This window comes from Typha angustifolia, chromosome 5, assembly GCF_048772165.1.
Source record: "Typha angustifolia cultivar Huaian chromosome 5, ASM4877216v1, whole genome shotgun sequence".
In the NCBI taxonomy this organism is placed as follows: domain Eukaryota; kingdom Viridiplantae; phylum Streptophyta; class Magnoliopsida; order Poales; family Typhaceae; genus Typha; species Typha angustifolia.
In genome coordinates, this window is record NC_133243.1 from 4,295,503 (window position 1) to 4,310,154 (window position 14,652).

The 14,652-nt window shown below is 35.5% G+C and overlaps 1 protein-coding gene across 1 annotated transcript; it reads right to left on the reverse strand.

Annotated features, from left to right (window-relative positions):
- Window positions 1–253: 253 nt before the first annotated feature.
- LOC140759969 (putative clathrin assembly protein At5g35200) lies at window positions 254–13,068 on the reverse strand. Its single transcript, XM_073096714.1, has 16 exons — window positions 12,917–13,068; window positions 12,494–12,631; window positions 12,324–12,393; window positions 10,841–10,938; window positions 7,438–7,579; window positions 7,259–7,359; window positions 6,082–6,165; window positions 5,924–5,974; window positions 5,757–5,822; window positions 5,614–5,679; window positions 4,717–4,797; window positions 4,518–4,595; window positions 2,066–2,233; window positions 1,905–1,980; window positions 1,700–1,821; window positions 254–869 (listed from the first exon to the last, which is right to left on the reverse strand). The coding sequence occupies exons 2-16, from the start codon at window positions 12,590–12,592 to the stop codon at window positions 504–506; spliced, it is 1,668 nt and encodes a 555-aa protein (XP_072952815.1). The 5' UTR covers window positions 12,593–12,631; window positions 12,917–13,068; the 3' UTR covers window positions 254–503.
- Between the last annotated feature and the right edge of the window lie 1,584 nt (window positions 13,069–14,652).

Here is a 14,652-nt window from a genome sequence, read left to right on the forward strand (position 1 = left end):
ATGATGAGATTTTAAGAAAAAAAAATCCACGTTAAAGCTGTAAACTTACACGACATCTGTATAGACTGGTTCTGGTTTATTAAAAGACCAGAATTTTCTATAACAATTTTTTTCTACTAGAGCAGTGAAAGAGTACAAACGGTATGTTAGCTTAGGATAACCCAGCTCTATTGCAGAATATTGGAGTGACATCAACTCATTTTCCATAGCTAAGCCCAAGCCAACAATCAAGTTGCATCAAAATTTCAAGACATTGAAAGGCCAAAATCTCTAGTATTTCACAAAAAGAATGTCACAATATTACAGCTTATGATTGCAAATAATCAAATCTTAAAGTTTCCTCACTTTTAGGAAATGCTTTTTACCTGCACATACAAGGCATATGATACAACCGTCGACTAAGAATTTACCAACACTATTAACCAATATATTCATGCTCACACTATAATGGATCCTTCAATTTGACTACCAATTTCTAAGTAAAAATGGTTTCCACTTGGTCTCTAAATAAGTCTTGTATATGTATTTGATGAATTAAGAGGCATCCCTGTGCCATAGGGATGAACACTACCAGTTGTGTAAGGATTTCCAAATGGATTTGCAGTGGCTTGCTGTGGTAGCTGACCCATCATCATCATTTGCTGCTGTTGCAGCATAAATGCTTGTTGTTGCTGGGTCATCGCAGCCATCTGTACTGCATGAGGTGCCGCCACTGCATTGGAGGCATAAAATGGGTCTTGAACCATAGGTTGCATCAAAGGACCGGCCACTGGTGCCATCTCCCATGGATTGTAGCTTGCGGTCTGGTTTGCTCGTCTATCTGCATCCTCATATAAGCTGTCTAGTACAAGCTTGTCCAGCCCCCCAGCCTGTCATCAAATTGAATGCATCAATGATTTCAAAGAATTTCAGAAATGAAAGCAAGTAAACTAGTCCCCTAAAGACAAAGCTGAGACAATACCCATTTGGGCCCATTTCAGCTCAATATTTAGATGTCAACAATATAAATTCTTTCTTACTGCCTGATAATATGTAGTTAGCAAACTTGTTGGAGTTTAAGTTTGACTATCTTGAGGTCATGTGATCGACATTGCAATATCGATCTTTCCAATTTTTATATTAGAGATAATTACACTTAGACCCCATAAACTATTGTCCATTTTTACAAAAATCCCAAGTTCAAATGTCGTAACACATTGACCCTCATAAACTATGTTAAATCTCTCAAATATCCCTTCTATTAGTTATTTGTTTGATTTTTCTGTTAAATAGATGTCATGTGGCTGCAATGTGATCAATTTAGATACTTTAAGGACATATTTAAAAAGAAAAGAAAAGAAAGAAAGAGATATTGAGGCCAAAATGGTCTTTAAAGTTTAAATTTCTTCCACCAACAGCTCTTGGGGAGCTGTACATATAAGATAGTAAGAGGGTCAAAAGTGTTGTAAAAATAAATGAGAAGGGTCCATATAAATATGAATGATAATTCACAAGGGTCTAAGTGTAATTAACCTTATATGTTAATTATAAGCTATTAGTTGGAGTAATTTTTCATGCCCCAATGAGTGCCCTGTGCGACTGCCTAAATGGCCATCTATTTGGGCAAGCCCTGCCTAATGAACTGACTAGCTTCCCAGAAGGGATTCCTACACATAATCATCATTCCAGTCAGTGCAAATTTGTGAACACTAAATCGTACCAATTTACTTGATGTGACTGCAGTTTCATTTGAGCTTGGTGCAGTGACAAGAGCCAATTCCCAGCCAGTAGTGCCATTTTCTGCACTGAAATTGCTAGAAGGTGCAGTAGTAGATACATTATCTGCAATAAATAGGAAGGAAAATATTGGGTCATTTTCTTAGTTGGGAGTAGTGAAACTAGATGGATATCAGTAAGGATTTTACCGACTGGGACAATGGCAAGTGCCAACGCATTTTTATTATCTAGTTCAGATGTATCAGGGCTGGGATCTCTCAATCCCTGAAGAAGCATGAATAAAACTATTAGTAAGAGGAACTGTTGTCATTCAAAACTATGGAATAACTGGTGCAAAATATGTAGTTACCAGCAAATCTACTTGCTCCTCAATTATGGGGGCCTCTTCTTTAACTGGTTCTGGGGGTTGAGGTGGAGGAGGTGCTGTTGTTGGAGGTGGTGGTGGTGGAGCTGCTTCTTGTGCTTCAGCTGTTTTCTTGTATTCTATTGCCAGTATCTTTGGAGCAGCCTCTATGGCCTGAATAAAGGTCAACATTCTAATTTAGAAGTAAAGGAGGATAATGAAGATCATAGATGATTTTTAATTTTACAGTATGACTAATTGTCAAAACAAGAATTTTATTGCAGTAACTAGAAAGCCACTGTTCGTCAGTAATTTGTTGCCACCATTGAGTAGTAACTCCCTTAACACAAAGATTACCTACCTTCTCACCATTTGTTAGGATTTAGAGTCTGATAAAAGTTTAATATAGTGAGAAGAAGCACATTTCTTCTCTATCTATTACGATTTGGTCCTTTTCTTAACAATTTAAGTTTTTGGGTCAACTAATTATATAACACAGAATCAGAACTTAGTTTTCTAGAGGTCTGTAGTTCAAACTTCATATAGCCTCATTTGATTTCTATTTTCTACTATCTATTTTTTAGCATTGTGGAGGGCAGCACACTCGTTATCTTCCATCTATTCACATGCAGTATATGGGTGTCGCATGTGAAAAGGTGTGTTAAGAGTATTTGGCCTATTATCTAATAGCTTAAGTTTTTGAGTTAATTGATTATCTAATAAAAATAACAATATGGCATCCTGGCAGACACATCCACTACTGTTCAATGCACTGAATGGATAATGAGAAGGTAACAAAAGATTCCTGCCAATCTTTGAAGATTCACTTCCGATCTCCATAACTGTGCAAAATTTCAATAAACAATTTTCATATAGCCACTCTACCAAAGTCTTATGTCCATCTATATGATAGATCTTCTACAGCTAGTTTAACCCAAGGATTCGAGTTTCAGCTGCTGCTGTCAGCAGTAGCTAGAGAGAGAGGGAGGGAGAGAGGGAGGGAGAGAGAGGAAGGGAGAGTGAGGGAGAGAAAAGGAGAGAGAGAGAGGGAAAAAGCGAGAGAGAGTGAGAGAAAGAGGAAAGATTAAAAAAAAGAGAGTATGAGAGAGAGAAAATGGAAGAGAGAGTGAGGGAGAGGGAAAGATTAAAAAAAAGGGTATGAGAGAGGAAAAATGGAAGAGAGAGTGAGAGAGAGGGAAAGATTAAAAAAAAAGGTGAGAAAGAGAGAGAAAAAAGATAAAAAAAAGAATGTGAGAGAGAATGAATACTTTAGAGTTTAGACTAACAATTAGAAGGATAGAAAAGAAGAGAGGGAGAATAAGATAGTTTTACTTTTTAGGCTTTATATGTGAGTAATTATTATTTCTTATTTTCTTATAATTTTTTCTAAATTTTTAGAAATTTCTCTAGCATTTTTAATAATATTTAAAATTTTATTTAATTAAAATAGTCCGATCCGATACAGGCGGCCGATACGGCCGATACAACCGATACGTATCGTTTTTTCGGACGGCCGATCCCGATCCCGATACCGATTTTTGGAACCTTGGTTTAACCTCATCAGTGATAATGATTGTAGCATGCACCCTGAACCCATGACCAAAAGGTAAAAGAGAAATTCTCATTCATACAAGGCCTGCCAATAATTTGCCAAGATCAACAAAGACAGGACCAAGGAATAGTCTTTTGAACAAGTAATTGAATTTCTGATCCTATTAGACGAGTGTATGGACCTATAGACATGAACCTTTAGGGATCATTAATCTATAGAACCTTAGATGAAGAATTCATATACGTTATCTCCTTAATTCAAGTTACTCAACAATCAAGTTATAGAGGTATCTGGCAACAATATGCAATGTTAAACAGACACTTATATTTTTTAAATATGCCCATTATTGGTTGTTCTAGCAAACACCCAGTGAAAAAAAAACAGTTTCACTGTAAGTCAGCAAATAGCCTACACCTGATAGTGACAGCAACTGGAAGGAATATAGAAGATGAAAACGAATAAGTCAGTTAATGCTCCTCCAAAACCATTACATAACAAATGTCAAGATCCACAGAAGCAGCAAAAGGAATTTCGGAACCTTGATGTGACTGATAGTCTGCTGCAATATATAATGCAGGTTCTTCCCTTGGTTAAAAGAGGACAGCAGTGCCGTGATAGAGGGGATCCTAATAACTGAACCATCTTGATTGGGGAAAGATGGAAAATTAGTGTCTCCCCTTTTGTTATCCTCATCTTGACACTTTCCCTCACCTAACCCCAGTGGTGCATGAAGCACATGCGATTAACTAGTAAATGTAAAATATCTAAACAACTGATGGCTTTAAAGCAAGACAGTCACAGTGGTTCCACCATAGGCGACCAAGTCTATGTATGCACATTCAAATACTATATTATGATCCAGGCAGCACATAATCATGTTAAAGAAACCACTAAGAACTTACAAACCTGATCTTTACGAACGGTTGAAGCACGTGGAGCATCTCTAACATACTCTTCCATAGTTGTGAGAAATGATGCTGGTGGCTGCAAATTAATTAAATTTTACTTTTTACTATTTCATATGATGGCCATCAGTAGTTTGGAAAAGGGTAAAAGATCAAAAGAAAGAAATGTAATAAAGAAGGCATAGCCTTGAATCCAAAACCTGCTCAATTTTTAAGAACTTTTCTCCACGCCCAATATGGATGGTTTTACAGACTTCATAGAACTCTGAAAGTCGTTCTGCCTGCAAATTAGAAGTTAGGGGGAGAAAAGAACATGCATAAGTATATGTAAAGTTGAAATAGAGTTGTTTTTCCAAGAGTCTATAACTATATGCACACACACATATGCATATGTATATATATTATTTTTGGGGGTTGCTTGCAAGTGTCTGGGTATCTGAGTGCAAATACATCTGTCTTCACCTTTTCTGTTTTAGATACACTAGTTTGGACTTCTAGTTGCATTTTAAGTAGTTGCTTACTTCTCAGTTCTCAGGGTCCTAAGAGAGAAGGTTAGTGTCCATAAGTTATTGCTTGCAGATCATCCATGTCCTTTATGACCAAGCCTGAAGACAAGTCTTCCAAGAAATGAATTAATTGAAGGTGTCTCATGACCACAATGCAATAAATACATCTTCTGCCCATCTACCATTTGCCAGAAGTTAGCCTCACATTGTTATTGTCTTTGCCATCAAACAAAAAGACTAAGACATTATTCCAGCTACCCTTACAGGGCAAGTAGCTCATATAAGCACTCATTAAAAATTCAAAACCCTTATCTAAACATACAAAATGTGTCCTCTATATCACATTAAGATTTCCTCTTACTTCAATAGTAAACAATTAGATTCATTGATATTGTTATCAGCAATTATCAATTTATCGTAATACTGAAAGCTTGAACTATCTAGCAATGATCAGCCCATATTGGGTCTACCGATCATCACAATAGTGAGCAACCAAAGGTTCAGATAATGCAAAGTAGACTGATGATCTAGGGCATAAAATATGAACGAAAGGAGAATGTCCCTATACAAGGAAAACTCTTAAAGAAGTACCTGTTGATTTGCCCTTCTGTAGATATCAAGAGCCCTGACGGCGTCATTACGTTGCATCTCAAAAAACTGCCATGAGATCAGTCAGCCAACACAGTTCATAGTGGGAAAATTTGCTTGCCAAAAATGAACAAAGAATGTTGTACCTTATCAACCAAATTGATTGTGCCATCACTAATGGCGCTATAGATCTTAACACTCTCCAGAGCAACCTTTTATAACAATTAAAATAAAGTTAAGGTTTTGGATATTGATTATAGAGATAATTAGTAAACTGACTCAACATAGTTGAATATAAACTTATAAAGCTTACCATGGAAAGTGCATGTTGAATTATAACATTGAAGGATGCTGCCCCTTGTGGCTAACATCAAGTTCCAATGTCAAAAAGAAGTGTTATGTTTATATCAAAAGATATCACTTGAGAGTCAATAATAAAAAACTTTTAAAAGAGAGCAGAAAGTGGATTACCTGGCAACCAAGCAAGCGAAACAGAAGTTGCTGTAATGATGGCAGTTGTTCCAGTAAGTCAATAGTATCAAGATCTCGAGTTCTCTGTGTAACAGTGTAACATAAATAAGATGATATAGATGAGAATTTTCCTTCTAACTATGCTAGTAAAACTCTACTGAGGAATTTCCTACTTCACAAATTATATAAGAATACTGAAAAATCAGTGGATTTAGTAAATGACTCTTTGTTGCAATCCATGTCAATCCAGCTTTGCTATAGTCAGTAGAAAGGACAGGGATAAGAGGCACGGAGAGTTGGAGACTGACAAGATGATTATTGGACTTCTGACTGTATGTAACCACCATCAGAAAAAAATCACTTTATCTCAATGTTCTTGAATTTAATCAAATAGTTCCTCCTAAGTCAGATAATCAAAGTTTTGCTTTCTGAAACACAGAAATCCTGTCTCCACAGATCTTTCCTTGCTAGTGGCCCAGTGCTAAACACCTAGCCCAACGTACGAAGCGTTAGTATTTCATGAAAAAGATGCGCATTGAGACACGATTGTTACAAAATCCATGATGGTTATCAGTACCAAGATAACATTAATCTTCAATCAAGCCCTTAATGAATTCCATGCTAATCACCATCATAAATTCTGATATCATGTAATACATCTTGATAAGCTCTCCAAGGGGTGTAACTGGATGGTTTTGTGAAATGGATAACAACTTATCATCTTTTTCAATTCAAGGTACACATTAGGGAGATTTCTTGTGTTGTTTATATCGCAAATACTTAAGGGGCCTAAGTTTGCACTTACCACATAGAAAAAGGGCATCTAGTGCACGAAGATCCGGCCTATGCAGGGTCTTGGAGGAGGCAATATACACAATCTTATTCTCATTCCAGAGGTCGTTTGCAAGGCTTAAACTCATAAACTCTTGGATGCAAAGGGCAAGCCATACCATCACACCAAATGGGAAGCCTTTGTTACATAAACAAGATATAATTTGTGGTACTTGTCTACTAAAACTCCAGGTGGAAACAATTGAAATATGTGGAGGTTTCCAATCTTCTAATGCTTACGTATCTTAATTAGAATGAGAACCACATGATAGTTTGCATGGCACATGAAAATACAGAAAGATGTTGAAGGGTAAAGGGAAAAGGAAAAGCATATTAGATCACATACCGGGGGGTCTGTCTCAACATCATATTTGAGAACATGATAGCATTCAAGTCTCTCCTCCAAAAATAACGCATAGCAGCGTACCCATGCAGAATAATCCCATGCTGAACACCAAAAAATTAATAAGTCATGGAACAGTTCGCACTATTTGCATCATCATTATTTGATCAAAATCTAAGTACCATTTGCACTGGAATCATCCTTAAAGTGCGCCAAGTTGAGCATGTGACTTCTACTTCTTCCATAATTAATGAGTTCTTCACGGAAAGTGGGGTCAACTTCCCTCAGAGCACGATGTATGACTATTAATGTTTTTAGTGCGACCTTAAGAGAAAATACCTCATGAATCAGGAAACATTATAGGAAACTGACACCTGCATTGCTATTTAACGAGATAAGAGACAACAAAGATTACTATTAAGAAATCAATAAACCCAATTTAAGAAATTAAAGACAACTTGATTGAACTCATGGAACATACATTGAGTTCTGCAATTTATTAACAGTCTAAAAAACTACAAGTGCAACGGTATATGGCTTACAACAAAATGGTTTATAGTTTATCTCTTCACATTCTCATTAGGTACTTAGAAGTATAGATTGTCATGCCAGTCTGCAGAGGACGATATGCATCATACTAGTGAATTATCGGCACTGATTCGAGTATCTCGATACTCCTTCATAGCCACTCATACTAAGAAATCCTAATTTATAGTCACTTTCATCACTTCTAATACCTCTTTGTATTTTGGTGATTGATCTATATAAATTATACTTCAAATTTTAGAAATCCAAGCCCAAGTTATTTGCCTCAACAAAGAGGAACCAAGAAAAATTGGGAAAATCATGACATTAGAATCTAATTAAATATGTTACAAGTTACACTAATATCTAGTGCAATTGAGCATATCATTTTAAGTGAAACCTAATTTATAGGCACTTTCATCGCTTCTAATACTTCTTTGTATTTTGGTGATTGATCTATATAAATTATACTTCAAATTTTAGAAATCCAAGAGAAATTTCATTTTCCCCCAAGTTATTTGCCTCAACAAAGAGGAAGCGAGAAAAATTGGGAAAAATCATGAGATTAGAATCTAATTAAATATGTTACAAGTTACACTAATATCTATAATTAAAGGACTTTCATTTAGCTCCTAAGACTTATTTTGGCCCTAAAACGGTTTAAAGATTATTTTTTTGCATGTCAACACTATTTTAGAATGCTAACGACACATCACCTTAGTACAACACATGCCGGCTATACCTAACGCGTCGAGCAAATGTCAACACGCATCGTGCCCCTAGCAAAACAATTATTGCTTGGAAGCGCACGAAATAAAACTTTAGACAATTGAGTAGAGTGTGCAAATCCAATTTTTAAGGAAAAACATCTTTCTTATGAATGAAGTAGTGAGTAAATATGTTCCTACTTTTGCTGATACCAACTTCTATGAGATGTGTATTGAGCAGCTTGAGCTATTTGCAGAAAACATAGCAGATGGGAATTTTTACATACACTAAAGAACCCATCCATTACTTAAAAAGTAAAAACATCTAGCCATTTCCCAAATGCTACATAGAAACACTCCAATTATATCTCATATTTCAAGAAGTAAACCCATTGTGTTTTAAGACAAACTTAAAATATCGATGCGCAGGACAATAACTAGATTTTATAAGTTAAAATGAAGAACAAGGAAAAATGTGTGCTTAGTAACAAACAACAAGATAATAAGTAGTAACTTGCAATTATTTCAACTTTTGGAACTTAATAACTTATCTTGAGGTTTTAGGCTTTTAGGTTTATCAATTTAATTCTGTGGATGAAGGTGGTTGTTGTCTTAGGTGATACATAATTGCATACCTTTTCTTATGTAAGAGTGATGTAAGAGTGTAACTGAGGACCTAAAGGGTTAAAACACTGGATTATAAATGAAGCAAGCTGTGAAATTCAGCACGAAGAAACCAATTAGGTGACTTTGGATTAGCTTATAGGATTTAGTAACAAGAAGAAGTTAATGTTGATCTCCAGAGCCTGTGTCAACACATAGTTGCAAACCGAATGTGTAATATTCAAAAAATAAAGGAGAGGGCTGGCGCATGTGAGGCACGTGCCTCACCCTACTCCTCCTCCATTCCTTCTCTTATCTTCTTTCCTTCTCCGACTCAGGATAGGAGCGATTACTGGATTTTCCGCAATGCCCTACCTATAAAGCCTAGCAAACCCCTCCTCAAGAGGTATGAGATCTTCTCCTTCTCTTCTTTCTTCCCCTTTCTTCCCCTTAGCTTTCTTTTTCCTTCACCACCAAGTCGTTGCTGGGTTTGGATTGTCGAAGCGCTGTCAGAGTAAAATTTCCTCACCAAGCGAATCATTGTTGCTAGTCCACATGGCGAATGAACATGAGCACCAAGACTCTACCTCCACTTAGGATTTTGGCGTTCACACTTTTAAATATAATAGTTGTTTTCAGTTTTAAATTAAAAGGATAAATGTTGCCTTAGTGATATTTAGAAGACATTGATTGTATAATTTAGGTATTTTATGTCTTTGAAGGTTTTTGAATTGGAGATATTAAATAAATTTTGAGTTTTATTATATTATGGATAATTAGTTGAGGTTTCGTGTATTTCAAGTATGGATCCCAAAATCGACTGATCCCAAGTCGAATCGGGATCAACCAAAACTGATCCCAACCAGACTGATTTCAGTCCAATTTCAGCCAGTATCAGTCAGTTTGGCCAGTATTGGCCGATATCGGGCAGTTTTGGCCGTATCAGCTGAAAACAACAATATCGGCTGAAATTATATTTTTTTTAAGATTCAGGTCGCATCTAAAATATATCTAATATAGGAGACATTAATAATTGATGTCATCAATTGTTTTATTTTCAAATTTTTAGTTTTTATTCTCCATATCTCACGCACCCTCTCCTCTTACTCTTACGCTTCACCGAGTTTATTTAACGGCCGTTCAGATGAGTCCTTTGGCTAGTCCACTTTGGTGAATTCGGATGAGTTTTTTTTTCTCATTTTTCTTCTTCTTTCTCACTCATTTTTTAACTCCTCTTTTCTTATTGCTATAGAATAGCAGAAAAGAAAGATCTCTCTCTTCATATTGTTCTACAGTAATAATTTACGAGTATAAAAATTTGTCTAATTTAAGTCAAAATTCATTATAATTGAGTAAGTTTCTTTTTTAGTTTTTAAAGTTCATATATGACTAATTTTTATTTCTTATTTTTCTATTATGTTTTTTAAATTTAGAACGTATTAAAATAATATTCAAATTTTACGAAATTAAAATAGTCCGATCCAATAGGCGGCCAAGACAATTAATACAACCGATACAGTCGATACAACCGATATATCGATCCTGATCCTGATCCTGATCCTGATACTAAGTCTCAGAATCTTGATTTCAAGTCTATTGCGATATATGACCGGTCATGACTCCTAATTTGGGTCGTGACATAATGTGTATAAATAGTAAGAAATGCATGAAAGATGTGCAGCTGATGATAACTGACTTAAACTCTATAAAAATGGTAAACATGAAATAATGAATGTGCATGGAAACATACTGCCCAATTGTGTGTCTTTGCAAGGCGTCTAGCAAGAGCATGAATGCAGTAAGCCACATCTGCTCGAGGTCTTGCAGCTGAAATAGCATCAAAAATTGCTGCAAACCAGTAAAGTGAATACTGTATCAGGTAGAGTTGATGGTCTCCATGAAATCATATTAGGTATACAAACAAACAAGGGAAGGATGAAAGCAAGAGGAAACCAGATTCGCGCAAAGATAACTCTTGAAGTATTGCATAAAATTTGCGCTGAAATGAATAACTTGAAAAAGAAGATGACTTGATTAAGATACAAAACAAACATTTACTTATCCACACAAATCCACTCAGAAGAAATAGTTTAGTACTCAAATTAAGCATTGTAGTTACACTAACAGAAACTTCGTAGTGGAAAACTCATTTTATGCCAACCAAATGAAATCCATAAGCTCAAACTACCATTAACTGGAGTTATAAGTAATATATTATTAGACATAAATAACAACAGAGACAAAATAAGAGATAGATCATAATCTACAAAAGGAAAAAGTATAGGACATGTTCATATGAGTTGTCTGGGAACTTCACATATATGAACAATGAAGGATATTTTGTTATGAAAAGAAAAGATGAAAGACAATATTTTGATATATTCGATATCTGTGGTTATCAGTTAGAACTTCGAACCCATAATCTCTGCTCTTCACAGACAGTTGCTTTCTTAGAGAACAAAGCCAATCACAAGACAAAAAGGACAACAATGCAGATGAAGAATGCAAAGGAGAGGTGGGCAAGGTTTCCCAAGTGGTGTTAGCAGATCCCAACAAAACAGATCTTTGGGTTGCATATTTGTTAGTTTGGCTCAAATTAGTGAGGTAAATTATGGTAGGATATCTCAGATTTTGTGTTGTGTATTTGATTGTTTGGGGATCTTCTGCAAATGGAAGTGTCCAGCTGCAAATAGTGACAATGATTGGTCCAAGTAATGATGTCTTATGCAAAAATACAATCAATTACCTTCATACCACAAACCGATACAGACAGAAGGAAAAGAAAGAAACAAACAGGAAACACTTACATATTTTGTAATGGAAGAGGAAAGTTTGCTACAAAAAATTATTAATTGAAAGTTAAGAAATAACCAAGACTAGGCAAAAGGAGCTTTATATATAAAAAAGACTATTCAGAGTTTCAAAGTAGATGCTTAATGTAGCATCAATTTCTTAATGATGTCAGACATCAACTTTAAGCATCTTTAAATAAAATAAAATTATAGAATTATAATGAAGTTCTATCAGACAAACATTTAATTTCAAGAGTTCTTCGTCAATTTCTTTTGTTTTCTCCTCCTCTATCTTACCGCGCCCTAGATTTTTTCCATTGTCATATGAAGTAATATCAGACAATGTCAGAAGATGCAAATTTGTCGATGAACCAGACAGCAAAATTGAAGCTCTAGTAATCTATCAACTTTCAACATAGGATTGCAAGAAATGCCACACACCTCTTACGTACTTCTCCCTGGCTGGATGCTCAACGTGGTTCGTGGCCTTCACAATTGCAATGTCCAATTCCTGATACACAGAAGTGCAGAACCATAAGATCCACTCCATAAGTGAAGTAAACGAAGAAAAATTCTACACAGCACTCATCACATCTATCATGACTTTTGACCTTGTAATCACTGTTCACTTTCGCCAAGCTGACAGTTGTTGTATCCTTAATGGCCCCGAGATATTTCCTCAAGCTCTTCTGCGTTCCCCCTCCTGACATCCTCTCTACCACTAATGAAAGATCCTACCGTATGAGAAGCTAGCACAAACCAATAGCATAATTAGCTGACAATTATCATTAAATTACTCTACAAACATCAATATGAAGCACAATTCTTCCATCAATTCGTCGAACATATCTACGCAATTGTCAAGAGTGACAAAAACCAATCTTTGCCGATGCATCAAACCAACGAGAACAACAAGAAACAAGCAGATAAATAATAGACCCGATCTTATCTCAATACTAAGAATCGAAAAGGACCCAAATCGAAAAACGCCAAATTAAGCTACTAGGAATCAACAAGGGAGCAAAAGAACTCACCAAAAATCTCAAAAGAACAGCAAAGAGAGAGAGAAAGAGAGGAAGGCGAAGGGGGAAAGAGAAGCTAATGAGAGGTCCAAGTTTTGAAAACCAGGGAAAGGTAGGGGAAGGTCCGCTGACCTTTCTCAAGGCGACTACTTCCGCTGCACCGTGGGTTCCATTTTGCCTAACCGGCTACCCCTCATGTGGACAAAGATAGCCAGGCAGACGATGCGAGCGAAGGTTAATGTGTGTGTGTGTGCGCGCGCGTGCGAGAGAGAGAGAGAGGCGGCGGAGTCAAAGGAGGAGGTGAAACAGGCTGGTGACAGCTGTACAAAAGCATCTAGAAGTGAAGAGTACATGTCATCCCTTAGCTGATGGTCAGAGCCGACAATGAGAAGAATTAAAGATACAGTGGTTTCGTTGTGGGTTCTTGAAATCATTTGAGTAGAATTCAGTTTTTTGATTCTATGTAGAAACGAATTCGAAAACAAGAGAACTGAAATAAAATCTACTACATAAAACAAGAGAACTGAAATTAATTATACTTTAGACCACTAAAATGGTGCTAAATTCTTTATGGACCCCACACACTTTCTTTAAATGACACGGACCATTTTAACTATAGAAAACTTATGAAATGAATATTTGAGTATTACGTGATTAAAAAAGTTGAGAGTGAAATAGCTATTCTGATCTTTTCCATTAACACCATTAAGGAGGTGAGAGGTTTTCTAAATCTCATTAAATTTTTATGTTAGCAATTTGTGTACAAGAAACCTATCCGAATATATTCAGAATATTTTGTATAAGCATGATTATAGGCTTGAATTTATATATATTTTAGGAGAGTTAGGATGAGTTAAAGATATATTCTAAATCATTAAAAGGTGTTTTAATAATTTTATAATATTTCAAACAGTATAAAGCGTATTTGAAATGTTCAAACTGTGTCATGATATTTGGAGCAATACAAAAAATACTCATAGACGTTGGAACAATCACTTTGCATTCCACTGACCAATCGAATGAATTCTCGAGCATTCGAACACTAGAGCCAAAACTAAAATTTTTCGATCCGACTTCAATTAGGTTTTTGGTCTTTCTCTTTATACATATAAAAACCAACCAACCCTAAGTCAAGGGTGAATGCTGATTGAAAAAAAAAAATTGAAGCCCTAGAAGAGTTTTGTTAAAATGTTTGTGACAGTTAGAAGATAATGAGAGATGAGATTCATCAAAGATTTTTTATTGATTATTGCTGCTTTCTTTCTTGTAGTGAGTTGATGTCTCAAGGGTCACTGAGATTGGTAGTTTGATCCTGATGGTCACTAATATTGGTGGATCAACCACTTGAAAAAAATTCATCATAGGTTCCGGTGACCAAGAGAACTAGAGATATAGTTGTTGGATTCAGCAAATAGCTCAACACTTGAAAAAACTCATCACAGGTTCATAATGCTCAACCTAGCACTATAGCACTGTGATATTATTTTTTTTCTTTTTCTTTTTATTTAGGTATTTATTTTTACTTAATACAAATAGACTAATTAGACATTAATTATTTTAATAATCAATATTCATTAATATGATTATTATTATTAATTATAATTAGTATAATTAATTAGCAAGTATGTCATAAACTATTAACCATAATGTATGTACTATTTTAATATATACATACATACATATATATATATATATATGTGTGTGTGTGTGTGTGTGTGTGTGTGTGTGTTTATTAGATGAATAAGTAG

Coding starts and splice junctions, on each gene's coding strand:
- LOC140759969 (XM_073096714.1), bottom strand. CDS start 12,592: ATGTCAGGAGGGGGAACGCAGAAGAGCTTGAGGAAATATCTCGGGGCC. Junction 7,360..7,437: donor GGATGATTCCAGTGCAAATG/GTACTTAGATTT, acceptor TTTGGTGTTCAG/CATGGGATTATTCTGCATGG. Junction 4,798..5,613: donor ACAGAAGGGCAAATCAACAG/GTACTTCTTTAA, acceptor TCTAATTTGCAG/GCAGAACGACTTTCAGAGTT.